Source organism: Setaria viridis, chromosome 3 (assembly GCF_005286985.2).
Source record: "Setaria viridis chromosome 3, Setaria_viridis_v4.0, whole genome shotgun sequence".
Taxonomy (NCBI): Eukaryota; Viridiplantae; Streptophyta; class Magnoliopsida; order Poales; family Poaceae; genus Setaria; species Setaria viridis.
Window position 1 is genome coordinate 48894781 of NC_048265.2, and position 16940 is coordinate 48911720.

The window sequence follows — 16940 nt, forward strand, 5'->3', positions numbered from 1 at the left end:
GACTCTAACTGGTTGTTGATTTAACTGGAGACGCGTTCATCTTAACAAAGGGCATGTTGATTCATTCACTATATTGTTCTTGTAGCGTATTGTTGATCCTGAATTATGTGCTCTGTTGCATTCTTAATTGGCACCGATACATTTTGATGCGCAAATAGACTTGGAGCTAAGATGATTGGTAGCAGGTCACCATGGCGAGACTACGGTGGATATCCACAGAATGAAAAGAAGATGGGGGAGAAGAACTAAAAAACAACGGCCCGAAAATTCTGTGGCGATCCATATCTGGGCCACAATTCGATCCATAAGCGAGCCTCGAGCTGCTTGTTTATTGGGCCGATCGTAGTTAAGGGCCCAGTCCAGTCCGGCCAGCGGAGATCGCGCGCAGCGCACTCCCTGCGGAGGAGCCGTCGAGCGGTGGCGGGGGGATGCTCGCTTTACCGGCCGGCCGGCGGCGAGGTTTCTGGGAGCGCACGTGCGCCCATGCGGCGCGCGTCCCCGTACTCGTACGCCGTCATCGAGCGCCTCCTCCGGGAGCACTTCCCCTTCCCGCGCCGCCTCCTGCAGCTGCACGCGCTCCTCCTCACCTCCGGCGCGCTGCTCCCCGACCCCGAACGCTCCGCCGCCACCATCACTGCCTTCCCCTACAACTGTCTCGCCCACGCGCACCTCCGTGTACCCTCTGCCTCCTCATCCTCTCCCCCGTCCGCCCCGCTGCGCCTCTTCTCCGCCATGCTCGCCCGCGGCGCGCGCCCGAACCGCCACTCCTTCCCCTCCCTCCTCAAGTCCGCCTCCGCCTCCGCCTCCGCCTCGGGCTCCGCCGCCGCCGCGGGGGCGCTCCACGCGCAGTGCCTCCGCCGCGGCCTCGCTGCCGACCGCTTCGTCGCCTGCTCGCTCGTCAGCGCCTACGGCCGGACGGGCCGCCCGGCTCGCGACGCGCGCAAGGTGTTCGACGAGATGGAGGGGAGCCCGGATCTCGCCGCCTGCAACGCCCTGCTCGACGCGCTGTGCCTTGCCGGGGACCTCGAAGCGGCGGAGACCTTCTTCAGGCGGATGGCCGCGAGGGACGCCGTGTCTTGGACAACGCTCGTATCTGGGCTGTCGCGGGGCGGCCGCCACCGGTGCGCTCTCGAGGTGTTCAGAGGATTTTTACTTGAGAATAACATGGGACGGAGGCTCGGGGAGGCCACGTTGGTCAGTGTGCTCTCGGCCTGTGCCAACCTTGATGGTGCCGAGGGGCTTGCCGCGGGGGTGGCTGTCCACGCATACCTTGTCCGTCATGAGCTTGACCTCACAGCGTTCCTTGGCACAGCTGTGGTTGACATGTATGGGAAGCATGGGAGGCTTGGCTGCTGTAGGAGTGCTTTTGATGCTGTCCACAAGAAGGAGGTTTGCACATGGAATGCGCTGTTGTCGGCACTGGCTAATCATGGGATGGAGACTGAAGCGCTGGTGAAGTTCGACATCATGAGGGCTGAAGACTTCTTGCCAAATCAGATAACGTTCCTGGCCCTTCTGACGGCTTGTGCTCGTGCAGGGTTGGTGGAGGTTGGGTTATACTGGTTCGAGGCAATGGTTGCCGAATACAAAGTGACACCATTGATGGTCCATTATGGATGTTTTGTGGACCTCCTAGGCCGTGATGGCCGCTTTGTGGAAGCCATTCAGGTTATAGAGAGGATGCCCTTTGTGCCTGATGCTTCTGTTTTGGGTGCTCTTCTTGGGGCTTGCAAGCTCCATGGAAATATGGAACTTGCTGTGGAGATTGGGCAGAAACTGATAGCTCTTGGCCCCCAGCAATCTGGTCGGTATGTGACCATTAGGAATGTCTATTTAGAAGATGGGAATTGGCATGCTGGCGCAAGAATGGGAGAGGTGATGCAAGAGGTTGGAATCAAGAAGACAGTAGGGCAGAGCAGTGTGGTGCTTCATGGTACTGTCATTCCTTGATTATTGTTCATTGCAAAACATGCTGGTCAGGAACGGATACACTTCGACGATTTTTAACATGCGTTTCTTCACATTGGTCCTGTCCCACATGGGTATGTAACTTCAAAGCGATGCAAGTACCAAACATTCACTGCTTAGGCTGCTCTTAATCATGCATGACTCCCTTAATCAGTAGTTGAGATAAACCATACTCCCACCATGGAAAGCTTGTGGTAATTTTGCAACATAGGTGTCTCAAAACTAAAATTTAATGACTTCACCATACATGATCTAGTTTGCTGATTATTGAATTTGCATTATGTGTGTGAAGCTATTGAAAAGCTGTGCAACATGTGTTTCTTGTTGCAGTAGAGAAGCAGCACTGAGATGTTGAGTTGATCACAGTGGTAACAGTAACGCAATTGGATTGCAACTCAGAACCCATGATTGGATAGCGAGGAGGAAATTAAGCTGCTTAGCCACCCACATGAAGAAGAGGCACAGATGTGATGTCAGTTGCCTGGGAGCTCCAACTCCAAGCAAGATTCCAGGAGTCCAGGTGGACCAAGGAGCTTAAGGAATCGCACACTTCAGCCTTCAAGCCAGGTAAATTTGCTCCATGTATCCAGATAAACAGCTCTTCTGTGGTATAGAACTGAAGACATTTTTACTATTTGGAACAATAGAGTTCCCTATTTCAACTTGCTTGGGACTAAAAGGCTTTGTTTTTGGTAAAAAACAATAGAATTACCTTGATCAGGAAAAACAAACTGAACTCAGTTCGGTGCATAGACTGCAGAAATAACTTCACTTTGACTGTTCATCTGAAAATGTTGAAATGGCAAGGTTTTTTAAGAGCAGGAGTCCCACTTAGTCTGGAAGAGGTATTTAAGGAGACACTTATCCGAACTAAAAGAATTGATGAATGTTTATTATGCAGTCCTTTTAGTTGATTTGACCCAAGGGCCAAACAAAATTCTCTTTCCAGGTCAGGCATCTCCCTTTTGTTTCTAAATTCGCAGATGGTAAGGTCATTGCTGGTTTTCACCTAAAGATGTGTTAAAACTCAAGCTGGGTAAGTGGGTATTCATGTACAAATTACTACATGTAGATATCATACATGATAAAACAACATGGGCAGTTGTATGCTTGCAGTGATATATCATACATATCAATTCAAAAGGCAGAATTTTGTAAATGTTGCATCATATCCTACGCAGTGTGTTGTGGAAACAGCTTAATAATTACTATGTACTTTTATAATTTTACATACATCAGCAAGTACCATACACAAGTATCCAGAGTAGCAGTATCTTTAAAGAAAAAGGTGTAGAAGTATCGTGTTGCAAGATCTATGCAAAGATCAGCGTAGATGTCTCCATGCTGGAGTATGTCATTTCGTCCAAAGGGGCAACCAGTGACGGTGATCCTCCATGGTTGTTTGCATAATGACTGTCTTCGCAATCACTACTTGCGTCCATGTGGAGCCTCCTCAACATTTGTAGGCGCTCTGCAACTTCCTTCATTGTTGGCCTGTCATCTCCACTTGGGCATAGGCAGCGCACTGCTAGTTGGGCCAGCTTCTCAAGCACCTCCATAACTGCCTCATCTAGAATTTCAGTGTCTATCATAACTCGGTGCTTATTATGACGGAACATTAAGAGAAAGATATAAGACAATGATTTTTTTTCGTTGAACTTATCAGCAAACATAGCCCTTTTTCTTGTGATCAACTCCAGAAGAACTACTCCGAAACTGTAGACATCACTTTTCTCTGTCAACTGATGACTGATAAAGCTCTCAGGGTCAAGATAGCCAAGTGTTCCTTGTACAAACATGATGAACTCACTTTCCTCCATGGACTTCTGTGCTGATGCTCCGAAATCTGCGATCTTTGCATTGTGCTGATCATCCAACAGGATATTGGCAGATTTGACATCTCCGTGTAGAGTGGTGCGAGATATTGATGAATGTAAGTAAGCAAGAGCGTCTGCTGATTGTGTAGCAATCTTCAGGCGAAGATCCAAGGGGATTGGTGATGTACGATCATCACCGTGAAGGAACTTGGATAAAGTTCCATTGGAGACAAACTCATACGCCAACATTGGGACATCTATATCCAAGCAACAGCCTAGTAACCTCACGATGTTTCGGTGGTTGATTTGAGATAGAATTATTATCTCATTGACAAATTCTTCCCTGCAGTCATCATTTATTATCTTAGACTTCTTTATGGCAACCTCTTTGTGGTCATCCAAAGTTCCTCTATAGACCATTCCATGACCACCACATCCAAGTACTCGATCTTCACTATAATTGTTTGTGGCTCTCTTTACCTCCTTCTCTGTAAGAATATGAATCGTGTGAACCTTCCTTGCCCTCATTTCATCATATAACTTGAGACCTCCATTTTGTCTGAAATATTCTTCTTTCTCCATCATGTGCCTTTTCCTTTGTAATTGCATGGTGTACAAGCATGCCAAAGCCATCAACATGATTGCTGAAACACTGAGGCCTGCAAAAAAATTAACAAAGGAAAACAGATTCTAGTAAACATTGAGTACAAATTTAGAATGCAGTCTTCCTTGCTTAGGATGTATACTAATCCTGATTTCTTCCCAGGTCCATAGAACAGACATTAAAAGGGATTTTGTAAAGATTCTTTTTTTTAGGAAATAGAATTTCAGTAGAACATCTGTTATGGTATTCATTGAGGTTAATACTTAATTTCTTACCTGTGAATGTTTGTTATCACGATGTAAATCCTAGTGTAGATTAAACAGAACTGAATTGTATACACATAGTCCTTACCAATAACTAGTTTGGATGAAGCATGTATAGATTGGCATCCAAAATTTGTGCCATCAGATCTTGTTCCCATTTTGCATTTGCAAAAGTAGCTTCCTGGTGTATTGTGACAAACCCCTTTTCTACATGGATACAATTCTTCATACTTGGAATCTTGCGTGCGCAGCAAGCACTCATCTATATCTGAAGATACAAATAAACACACAAGCAATCAGATAAGTTAAACTAAACTCAAATGGATGGAAGGTTAGAAAATTTCAACAAGTAAAAAAGGTCAGTTGACTCTGTAATGATGTAAATAACTTTTCCATAACTACTCCCGAAATTAAATATTGCGAAATGAATATGCAACCTACACTAGTGTTGACTCATTCTGTTACCAGTTCAGAAGTAAAAAAACAAACAAATTGATGACATGCATGGCCTGTTGTAAAAAAAATGATGACACGTGTCATGCTTGCCAGCAATTTTTTGTGTTTTTCTTAGCAGTGACAGTAGCTGAAACAAGGTGAAATTTTGATTGAATGTTTATTGATGTTGTTCATGAGATTTTGTGGAGGTTTATTAAGACATTTCAACCTCAATGCCAGTAAAAAACTGGATAGTATTCAGAGCTTGATCAGATTTTTAGAGGAGTATCCTGGAAACTCCGGACCAATTTTACTTCAGTAAACACATACCTTGGCAGCCATTCAGAATATAAGGGTTACCCTCGTATCCTTTGGAGCATTGGCATAGATACCCTGGACCATTGTTTGCACCCATGCAGTAGCTGTTTGCACTGATGCAGGCATAGCCGGGTGGTGGCTCCTTCCCCTCTACTGGGCACGAGCTGTTCCTAATGGCCCAGTCGGCGATGATGGGGGCGCCCCTCTTGGCTCTAGCGTCAATGAACGCGAGGCGGCCGATGAGGTCCTGCTGCCTGAAGCTGTACCACCCGACCTCGGCAACCATGCCATAGAAGCAAGGGTTGAAGCCCCATACCTTGCTCTGGTTCATCTCAAACATCACTCCAAAGGAAGTGAGGTTCGCAGGGATGGCAGCCTCGCAGCAGCCCATCCCAGCGCACGGTGCGCCATCAGATGTGCTGTTGACGCCTTCGCAGTAGGAGTAGCATCCAGCCACATATTGGCTTGCGGCGCCCTGGTACCCGCCGATAAGTCCTAGGGTGTTGCAACCGATGGCTGTGAATCGGTTGCGTGAAGGGGAGGGGAGAAAGGGGGTGGACTGCAGCTCATAACCCCCGATTAACTTGGTGAAAGAAGTGCTCGACGTGAAGCAGATGTGGCTGATGGGGCTGAGCACACGCATCTCACCGTACTCCAGTGAGATGTTGGTGACCTCAACCACTGCTTCACCGACTGTTGGCCGCGGTGGTTGGAAGGTGTCGTTGCAGGTGACGATGAAATAGCTGTTTATGCTTCTTGCCGCACATTGTTCGCCGATGCCAAAGGGATAGGGGATGGACACATCACCACACTTGTCGGGGCAGCCTGGCAATGACACAGAGGGCCCAGAAGAGGCTCCATCTGGCATAACCTCTGCTGGAAAGAAGATGCATAGTATGAAGAGTACTAGGACAATTGGTTCCTGCATGGTTGGATACATGGCTGGAGATCAATTGCTTTGGCAGTCTATTAGCTACACCTAGTGTGATATTAATACTGTAATGCCATCTGCTCATGATCCATGTCTGCAAACGGCATATCAGACTGGCTTAAAACGATAGGAAATTTGCCTTGTACTTTCTATTGCGACTAAGTCATAGCAAGTTGTAGTATAATACCGTCTTGGATAGGGTTGTGTACGGGATAGTCTTCCTACTGTGTAAGCTAATTACCATAAGCGGTACTATCAGAGTACGTTAACACGTAGAGACTTTTACAGAAAGAAAATGTAAAAGATGGATGCAATCACAATCTTCTATGGATCCCACTTGCTAACAGAAACAGATGGAACAAGAGAAGTATTCAAACATGAGTGGTTAAGTCAACCGTGTGACAAATGGACATATCTTGATTTGGTTTCGTCGTCAATGGCCAAGCTCTATTCTGTGCTGTAAATGCAGAGATGTTTCTGAATTTTTTTATTTATCTTTGTTTCAGGAAGCCAAGTAACACGAGGTTGAAGGGAGAACAATTGCCTGCACTTCGCACATTGGATCTTCTTTGCTTAATCTTGTAGCGAAGGGTGCGCCATGCCTTTTCAGAAGTATCCTGCAGTGCCTTTTCAGAAGTATCCTGCAGTACCTTTTTCGGAAGGGAAAATCGTCCTTACCGAAGGTCAGTATCTGTACTCTGTAAACTAAAACTGGATGCGGTAACAGCAACAGAGGCTTTGCTTCCATCTTTGAGAGGCCTGTTGACGCTTTTGTTGTAGAAAATCCTTTTGGGCAACATTTCGATGTAAATGTTCGGTAGAGAAGAGAACAGATGGGGAAGAAGGTGGTTGTACTGCCTGGGAAATTACCTGCTCTCTTTGTATACTGATGGATGCCCTCAAGAAAAACAAGAAGGTTTGTATACTGATGGAGTTTGGCTCCGAAGATCAGTGTAATATGGGCCGCCAGATACTGCTGTGCCGGCCTGGGTTATGATATTTGGGTTGGGCCTTGCACTTCCGGCCCAAAGTCCGCTCCATAAAAGCTCAGCCAGCACTCTCTCACTGTGGTGCCAACATCTAAGCAAGAAGCATGGCAAATGGCATCCGACGACCATGGATCGCACAGGACAACACGATCCGACCTCCATGCTGACCTCGCCGCTCGACCTGGGGATTGGTAATGGCGTCACAGGCGTCGGGTCCACCTTGTCAGCCCCTACCGGGCCCTACCCCCCAGCCCCAGCCGCGCGTGCGTACGAACGTGTCATTGCGCAGCCCTAGGCTACGCGTCTACGCCTACGATCCTTTCCTGCTGGGTACTAGAGCACAGCACAGTACTCCACGTAGCAGCTAGCGCCAAGAAGGCTGGTAGCCTAGCTGATGATGCGACGTGCTCAAGCAACGCGCCATGGCTCCAGTTTCCTCTCATCTTCCCATGCAGCTTTTTGGCTCTGCTGCATGCCCAATGAGTCGAGATGGCCGGGGGTCATGGGTGGAGAAGCTCTGCTCCGTGCTCTGTGCACTGTGCTCTGCGCAGCCGCGCAGGGTTCGAGGTCGGACGTGAGGAGGCGAGCAGGCTTTTCCTATCCGCATGCCGCTGCGGGCTGCGTCCGCGCCGTGCCTTCAGACTTTTGATGAGCATGCTGAGCTCCTTCCTCCTCTACTCCATCCAGCACGAGCTGCCTGCGTTCCTAGGCTGATGCTGATCCTAGGCCTGCGCCAGGCGTTGCACTGCATGGTGATCGATCGCCGCGAGCTTTTTACAGGCAGCCTCGCCTGCCTCGCGCTGCTGCGGCCATGCAATGACATCAGGAACCGCAATCTAGTGCTTGTCCTTTTCTCCTAAGAGTAGCAGTGAGACCAGCCGCGCCAGCAAAACTGACCTGCGGCCATGGCGATCGAGCTCGATGACGAGCCTCTGCCCCGTCGTAATCGATGCCGGTTGGAGCTCCAGTAAAAGCGATCCTGCACCTAGCCGCTCGGTTATAAATGCCTGCCCAAGCCCAATCGAGTGCCAATTCAGCCGGAGTAACACGCAGCTTTTAACCTTCAATTCCCACCGCCATTGTTTGCTCATCGAGCTCTCAAGCAGCATCGCACTCGCTGATTCGCACCTTCAGAAAATTACCCCGTACCAACAGGCAGCCGCACGTCAAAATCACACGCAGGGCCGCCTTCTTTTACCGCGAAGTGAAGTTTCCACAGCCCCGTGTCCCGTCCCGTCCCGTCCTCGCCGCGGCCCCAATCCAGGCGAATTTCATTACCGGGTTTGGGGTCAAAACCCCATGCAGGTCTGCTACTGCACCAATGGCGCATGCGGATCAGCAGACATCAGAGCACAGCTTCAGAGTTCAGACAGACCCGTTCGCGTGCATGGCCAGCAGGCCCGGGGCCTGGCCGCCTGGGCTGGCGCGTTGGCGCAGGCTTATGGCGGTTGCTTCGTGCTGGGATGAGCCGCGGGTCACGTCACAGCACTGTGCGAAGCCTCTGCTGTCTGCAGCTCCGGATTAATGTCGGATGGATGCTCAGTAGCTCACCATGTGTGGTCTGCACTTCTGGAGTCTGGAGTGGAGGAGCCGGCCAAGTACAACTGGCCCAAGCCCCGAGGGTTCGCCATGGCTGGATCTCGAGGTCGCTCCAGTCCATGGCCAATGCAGAGAGGACACTTCCAAGCACGGTGCTAGCGTGGCACGCCACCGGAACTCCCGTTTCGGATGCTTCGGCCGTTCGGCGCCGGCGAGCCGTCCGATTGGTCGCTGGACGTAGGCCGGCGACCCCGGGGCCCCCCGACAACGATGGACCGATCGGCCGGGGAAAGGGCTCCGCGACGGCGACGCCCGCCGGCATCGGCAACCGCTGCTACCTGCCCGATCGGTCCCCGTCCACCGGTCCCGTCCTTCGCGGGCGCCCCTGCCTGCCTGCCTGAGCTGAAACCTGCAGCTGCGGCGGCAAGCTGGTGCACCGGCACACGCAACAGCTGCAAGCGCCGTGGCGTGGTCGCCGCGCCATGGGGCCCCTCCCCCCTGCAGGGCATGCAGGCAGGCAGGCAGCAGCCGCTCCCGGCACGTGATCGCCACGCAGCCCTTGGCTATCTCTAACCAACCTGTTCATCCGAGAGCAATAGTTCTCACCGTCTTTTAGAAAAACAAAAAGAAAAGAAACTCTCCCCACGTATTGACGTATTGACCAGTGCCTCAGTCACATGTAGGGAGTGTCCTTACTAAACTTTAGTTGCTAAAATTTAGCAACTTTTAGCTGCTAAACTGCTAAACACCCTTGCTAAAACTTGTTAAACTTGAGTTGCTAAAGTTTAGCACTTTAGCAAGTTTTTGGTTGCTAAAATTTGCTAAAAGGTGGGCTGGACAACCTATATCTCTCATTTATTGCTTGTCTCCCCCATCCTGCGCACCTTTAATAAGGGTAAATAGTTCTTTTTACAGCTTATTAAATGCCTTTTAGTAAGAAAGTATCAAACAGGGCCGTATTAGTGGGTTTAAACAAAATAAAATACTAGAAGTCCACATATATTCTGAAGAGAATATATCCTTTGGTTAGAAACTTAGAACCAGTGTACCTACAAATAACAATTGAATGTATCGTTTTGGCAGGCCAATGTTTCTTCTTGAAAACTAACTGCCTTGAACCAATCATCTCCAATATCGATCTGATTATTCATGGCTAAGCACTCGTGCAGATCCGTAATTCTTTCTGGGATAGATGGAGTATTTTTTTTTATAAACGGACGGAGTAGCCCATAACAAATTTGCAATAACTTTTCCTGCTACCTCTTTAGCAAAAGTTACAATGATTGTTCGTTCAATGCACTGGTTTGCATCAAGACAAAGATGTACAAACATCTTTGTAAGGTTCACACGTATATCCAGATTGAAACTTTACAATTTTTTTACCAATAATTTAACTAACATTTTTTTTATTTTTAAATATAAACTTAACATCGTTAGATTTATAATCAAAGCGTACTTCGAAATTTAGGAGACATATCAAATCATATCACACGCCGGTGTCAAATCGTATCACATCTTTGTAAAGATAAACGAGGAAGTACTACCCAAACATTGTCAGAAATTCAGCAGTAAACTACCCGTCCTTGCTGGGGACTGCCGCAAATCTCCCCAGCAAGCAAAACTACTCCATCACCCAGGCCAGGCTGCCCCCGACAGGCGCACCAACCAACCCAAGCAAAGCCTGGACGAGGCGTCTCCGGGAGACAGGTCAACACCCGCCATTAATGTAATCGCCTACCCAAGCGCCCTGCTTACCGGACAAAGTCCAACACCCATGTGACCCCTGTTCCAATCAGCTGGAGATCGTTGATGCCAAGTCAGCTCGGCCATCAACCACGGCGTGCCTCGGAAACCAGCGACAGAGTTTGATTTAGCTCAAGGGTTTGAGGGTTCGTGCTCGATTAGACTAATGATGGCACACTACAAGGGATTAAACTAGCTACTTGCTATTACTAGATTATAAACGCTGTGTACAATGGTGACTGATGCTCGCTAGGTCAATGCGTGACGTCGCGGCCGGGGGGGCGTGTCTCCCGCCGGCAATGGCGCCGCCGGACGGTCGGTCAGAAGAGGTCGAACCGCGCGTCCGCCGTCGGCATCGGCTTCTTGCGGGGCAGCGTAGAACCCGGCGTCGTCGTCGTCGGCGGCGGCGCCGCGTGGCAGGACTGGGACCGGTGCAGGGGCGACGAGCCGGGGACGACGGGCGGGCGGGAGGCCCGGAGGAGCGCGAAGTTGAGGCCTTTGAAGAAGGGGTGCGCCTTCACGTCGGCGGCGCCACGGCGGGAGCCGAGGCGGTGGGCCGGGTCCTTGTCGAGGAGGCGGGCGATAAGGTCCCTGGCCGCGGCGTCGGCGGGGCCGCAGGAGCCCGACCCGGGCGGGAACGCGAGCGGGCGGCGCGCGATGTTGCGGAGCGTGGACTCGTTGTCGGCGCCGGCGAACGGGGTGCGCCCGTGGAGGAGCTCGTAGAGGAACACGCCGTAGGCCCACCAGTCCACGGCGGCGCCGTGGGGGCCGCCGCGGGCGACCTCGGGGGCCACGTACTCGTGCGTGCCCACGAACGAGCACGACCGCGCCTCCACCGGCTCCGCCACGAACGTCGTCGTCTGTCGCGCGGCGGCGCGGCGACGCCGGCGTTTCAACCGGAACAGGTGGTCCGGGAAGCAGGACGCGGAGGTGGATGCGTCGCCAGCGGCGGCGGCGGCGTCGTTGCCGGCGGCGGACTCGAGCGACGGGGAGGAGGTCGACTCCAGCGACAGGTCGAAGTCGGTGAGCATGATGTGGCCGTCGGCGCGAATGAGCACGTTCTCCGGCTTGAGGTCGCGGTACACGATCCCCATCATGTGCAGGTACTCCAGCGCCAGCAGCACCTCCGCCGCGTAGAACCTGCACGTACCGCCGGCGGTCAGCATCCGTCGCTCTGGACATGACAGAAAAACTCGATCTTTGCGGCCAAGTGTAGAACGAAGTAGCAGCTAGGATGAAGTGTGCTCACCGGGCGGACGGGAGCGGGAAGCGGCGGGAGGGCATGCGGTGGCGGAGCGAGTGGAGGTCGCCGCCGGGGCAGAACTCCATGACGACGCAGGAGAAGTGGGGCGCGGCGTCGAAGTCGGCGAAGAGCGTGGGCAGGAACGGGTGGTCCAGCGCCCGGAGGATCCGCTTCTCCGCCGCCGCTCGCTCCAGCTTCTTCTTCCTCGCCACCACGCGGCGGTCCACCACCTTCATCGCGTAGAGGTGGCACGGGCTCTCCCTTCCGGCCGCGGCCGCGGGGGAGCGGAGGCGGCAGAGGTAGACGGTCCCGATGTCGCCGCCGCCGACGCGGCGCAGGAGCTTGAAGTCCCGTGGCCCGAGCGGCGCCGCGGACGACGTGGACGCCGCGCGGATCGCCGCCCACGCCGCGTCGCCCGACCGGTGCGGCCGCGACGCCGTCGGCGCGGGTGGCGGCGAACACGCGGCAGCGGCCAGGGCGGCGGAGGGGGAGCAGTCGAAGGAGAGGCGGGAGAGGCTGGAGCACCGCGGCAGGCTTCCGGCGCTGCTGGCCGAGCTGAGGCTGGAGTTGGGCGCCGCCGTCGACGACGCCGTCTCGGCGTCCGACAGCCGGTCCTCCCCCGCCGCCGCCGCCACCTCCAGCATCGCGAGCCCCGGCGGCTTGTCGGCGAGCGCCGGGGCGGCGCGCACCGCGGCCACCATCACAGGTCTCTGTCTCGTTCGCTCGCCGAGAATTGTGAGTGACCCGGCTCGCTGGCTCGCTCGGCTGAGATTTCCTGGGTGCGTGCGGCCAAGGGAGTTGGTGACGCGGGCGCTTTATACCAGCGGCGAGCCGAGCCCACCGCCGGACCCCCCGAACGCGCAGCAGGAGTCCAAACACCGAACGGATCCAGCCACTCCGTCGCCGACACGCGGGCCCCGCGCGCTGTCACGTGGCCGGGCCGGTGCGGCTCGGGTAACGGCAGGTGGGGAAGGGCTCGTGGTCGCAGCCCCGCCGCGCACGCTGGGAGCCAGGAAGAGGACAGGCTCCGAGGCGAAGCGTGTCCGGCGGGCGGGGCGGGGCAGGGGCAGATCCGTCATTGCACGGCGCCGCAGCCTTTTATTACCGCAGTGAAGTGAAGTGAGGCGCGCTGTTACTGGAGGTGGGGCGAGCGTGGGAGCGGCGAGGTCAAACCGGATCCGCTGCGGGCGGTGGCCGTGCGGCCGGAGCGGCAACCACCGGTCGGTGGGGGCTCCGGGGTGCTGTCCGGCATGGAGGTAGACGATGAGCGGTGACACCTGTGTCCAAGATTTGAGGCCAGATTACTGGCGCTGCATGCCGGGCTGGCCAAAAGCCTGCTGCGAGCTGCTTGATCACTGGATGAGTACGTGCAGACTGTAGGATGGCGACGCTGCCTGCTGGAGAAGCTGCACGAGACTTTAGAGCTGCTAACCTGTTGGTTATTTCCACTGTAAAGCAGCCATCGTGCGATCTTTACAGCCGACTAGCAAAAGTGTCTTCTGTCTTGGTTTCTTCTACTCCAGTTTCCACGCATGCCCCCGACCCTCGTTGCCATTCCGGTCAGCATTCTAGAAGGCAAGCGTGTAAAGCTCGAGAACTGTACTGCAAGTGCGTACGTGGGTGCAAGCAGCTAGCAGACAGGGGTTGGTTGCTTGCGCACGTAATTAAGCAGGGTGATTATTCTAGCATCATTAGTTAACTGATGGTACGTAACTTTGTCAGCGTCAACCCCGGCCCGATCGGCCGTAAAAGTCTGGGCTCTCGACTCCGGGGTCCGGAGTGAGTGAGCCACAAGGCACCGCTCCGTGGGTTCATCGGATTGTTTAGGATTTAAAGCAGCCTAGAGGTCAAAAGCGCCACATTGTTAACTCGCCTCGAATGGAGAAGCAAGAAAATACGATCTGCTCGGGTAGCGACCTGGGATACCGGACCTTTTGCAGCTCTCGTACAATACAGTAGTAGTAGGAGTGCTATGCTACGTGGACGATGGCTGGGTCAGATTTTGCTGGCTCAATTTTTGCTTTTTTCAAAAAAAAATCTTTCAAAAAAAGAAGAAGAAATTTTGGTGGCTCATGCCCGCCGGCCTACCTGTCATTATATTTAGCAGGTGCATGCTGATCAGTGATCACTACTGTACCTTAATCGGCTACCTTTAGTCTGGAAGAACCATTAACCTATCCCTATTTCCAAAGGCCGCGACAGCTTCATCAGCAGAGCTAGCTACTACGCAGTACGCACTAATCAAAGCCAAAAAAAAAAGGTATTACGTCCGTATCAAATTATTTTGTCAATGCTAACTTTTTCTCCCATTCGTCTTATTCAACTATGCGAGTATCATTCGTTTTGTTCGTGACTTACTTTACCATTGAAAGGTATTTTTGCAATAAATGTTTAAATGACATGAATGGTCAAACGCCGCGATTAAAAGTCAACAGCAACGAATATTTTGATACGGAGGGAATATTAGTAGTAGCAGATGATTGATTGATTGATTGATTAATTAAGCAGGCATTGCCCAATAGGTATTGGATTTCTCCCTTCCTCCTCCAACTTAATCCGGCCGGAGCTTTTAATAATTTGCTTCCCCCTGACATGGATCATGGATCCTGAAACTGGGAGTGGATATCTTCTTGCTGGTATCAAAGGTACACGACATGGAGTTGAGATCGTATCAGAGGTACCTCCTCCGGCGCCCCGGGGATTAGGCGCCGAGTGGTTGTAAAGAGCACATGTGAAAGTGAAATGAGACGGCAGGTAGGTGCCAAGGTTGCAAATCCCGGACTCGGCTCCAACGTTATCTTGGCTATGTCGAGTGATGGCAGAGAGCACGGGGACGAAGAAACACCAACAGCTAGCTCACCGTCGCCGTTGTCGTCGTCCATGCGTATGATCTGCACCAGTGTTGCCAAAGATCGATGGACGGATGGGATGTAGTAGTGCGGTGGACATGGCGATGCATGGCATGGGCAAGCGCACTCCGTCCGCCCGGGAATCACGAGCCGTTGGGAGTTGAAGAAGAGCAAGAGGCCAGCCAGGGCGTGCAGGCACCGACGTGTTTTTTTTTCTTTTTTCCTTTGGCTCCTCCGATCCGGTCAAAGATTGAGCTTTCTAGCACAAGAGTCAGCCGACGACCTCTGCTTCTGCTCACTGACAAAAAGAAAAAAGAAAATCGAATCGAACAGTGAGCACGTGCTCGCGCGTACGCGTGTCCGGCGAGACGTCGTCCTCGCGGACGCGCGTCCCGACCGGCGTGCCGGCGCCCGCTCCGCCTCGCCTCGCCTCGCCTGCCCCGTCGTCGGCCATATATGGCGCTGTCGGCTGCCGGTGACGCCACCCGCCGCGAGCTATACGTTTACGCGCGCGCGCAAGCGGCCGCGCATGTGCGCGGCGCCGGCGGTGTCCGCGGGCGGCACCGCCGCGGCCACGCACGCGGCAAGTGGCGCGCTGGCTGGGAGACATGCGCGCGCTGCGACGCCAGATCGATTCGTTCCTCGGATCCGGGAGTCCACGGTTTCGGACCGGGCACCTGATCTCAGGTTATTAAAAGCGGTTAAACCATGTTACGGATAGGCGTCCACTGGGTATCCATACCCTCCCTCCAAATCCATACCGGTATGAGTACAAAACTATATACCCGTTAGAAATGAAGAGGGAAGGGTACGGGGAGGGTACGATCAATCAATTGGATATGTATATATATGTAGTATAGAGTTAATTATCCATTGGATATGCGTGGGATTGGAAAAGATAAGAAGTGGATAATAATTATTTGGATTTGGGCGTGAACAAGAGTGGATTTGCCTATAACCTCCCAGTGGCAGGCCGGACAGAAATCTGCTTCTCCAACATTTACTGATTTTGCACCGCAAATTTAGGTTAACGAGTTTGGATCATCACGCACACGGATTACAAGATGACTATTTCGAAAATGCTTATATTTATGGATGGAGGGAGTACTTAGAGTCCCTTTAGTTGGACTTTTCAACCTGCTGTGGCTTCTTCAAAAGTCAAAAGGTAACCAAAGGGTTTGGCTTCCACCCAAAGCCACAGCCAAAAGCTGCTTAGTTAATTTTTCACAGCATAGAAGTTGTTGTGACCGGCTGTGAATGAATCTTTTCGCGAAATTTGCCCACCTATCACTGGTTATAGGGCGTACCCCTTTGTTCTTTCCCTATCATTTCCCCCCTTTCCTCTCAGCAGAGTAGCACACCACCAGAAGCACGCTAGCGTTGGGCCTTGTTCGCCGGCAGCGCATGGAGTCAGACACCGGCGTCCGGCCCTCTCCGGCGGCAGCCCTCTCCGGCCCCCTCTTTCCTCCTCCCGCGACGAACATCCGCAGCATGGGTCGGCGGTGATAGACGTGGCTGGCGGGCGGCAGATCAGGAGCAAGAGCGTAGGAGACCGGCGACGCACGGGGGTCGAAGCGGTAGCCGTCCTCTGTAACAGCTGCCAATTTAGTCATCTAAGTGACTTTGAAGAATTAAAAGCAAATTGAGAAGAAAAGAAAAAGAAATTGGTCGAAAATCAAATTCGGGTCAAATTTGACCAAAATTTGAATTTTGAATTTGAAATTCAGAAAAATTCGGCAAAAATGTGGAATACAAGTATAAGAGTAACTAGAACTTAAGGACCAAGAATTTGGAGTAGAATTGGTCCAAAATATCTCAAAGGAATTAAAGAAAGGAAAAAGAAAACTGAAGTGACTGTTCCTCGTCTGAAAACAGAAATTCAGAAAAACAGCCTCAGAGTCCATTTTGGAAATTGAATTCTAATAAATTTTTCAAATAAGTGAATAAGAACAACTACACCATATTAAAGTATGGACTTTGGACCACAAGATTTGGGTGTTTTTGGCCAGGAATATGGAAGGGAACAATTTCGAAATTGAGCTCAAAGTCAGCACATTGTCACAGTTCACTGTCACCCTGAAAATGGTTAAGTCTGAAACCAGCAGCATAGGGTCGACTTTGGACTTGAATTCAGAGCAATGTAGATCAAGAGGGGTAGGTGTTCTTGAGAAAAATGGAAACCTTGGAGATGGTAGAGCACGAATGGGAAGAAGTTGGACTGGAAAAGAAGGATTTGGATCA

General features: G+C 52.1%; 3 protein-coding genes across 4 annotated transcripts; 1 reads left to right on the top strand and 2 right to left on the bottom strand.

The window, feature by feature from the left end:
• The first annotated feature begins 335 nt into the window (after positions 1-335).
• LOC117847020 (putative pentatricopeptide repeat-containing protein At1g10330) lies at positions 336-7261 on the top strand. Of its 2 annotated transcripts, XM_034728154.2 has the most exons (4): positions 336-2042; positions 2299-2535; positions 6843-7019; positions 7117-7261. In XM_034728154.2, the coding sequence occupies exon 1, from the start codon at positions 484-486 to the stop codon at positions 1948-1950; it is 1467 nt and encodes a 488-aa protein (XP_034584045.1). In that variant the 5' UTR covers positions 336-483; the 3' UTR covers positions 1951-2042; positions 2299-2535; positions 6843-7019; positions 7117-7261. The 2 variants fall into 2 exon arrangements, with proteins under 2 accessions (XP_034584045.1, XP_034584043.1); XM_034728152.2 differs by having other exon boundaries at positions 6843-7261.
• On the bottom strand, positions 3154-6549 carry LOC117847019 (wall-associated receptor kinase 5). Its single transcript, XM_034728151.2, has 3 exons — positions 5418-6549; positions 4741-4920; positions 3154-4444 (listed from the first exon to the last, which is right to left on the bottom strand). Exons 1-3 carry the CDS (start codon positions 6343-6345, stop codon positions 3282-3284), a joined length of 2271 nt encoding a protein of 756 aa, XP_034584042.1. The 5' UTR covers positions 6346-6549; the 3' UTR covers positions 3154-3281.
• Positions 7262-10746: 3485 nt separating the features above from the next.
• On the bottom strand, positions 10747-12620 carry LOC117847808 (protein kinase PINOID). Its single transcript, XM_034729094.2, has 2 exons — positions 11857-12620; positions 10747-11747 (listed from the first exon to the last, which is right to left on the bottom strand). The coding sequence occupies exons 1-2, from the start codon at positions 12549-12551 to the stop codon at positions 10928-10930; spliced, it is 1515 nt and encodes a 504-aa protein (XP_034584985.1). The 5' UTR covers positions 12552-12620; the 3' UTR covers positions 10747-10927.
• Positions 12621-16940: the final 4320 nt, after the last annotated feature.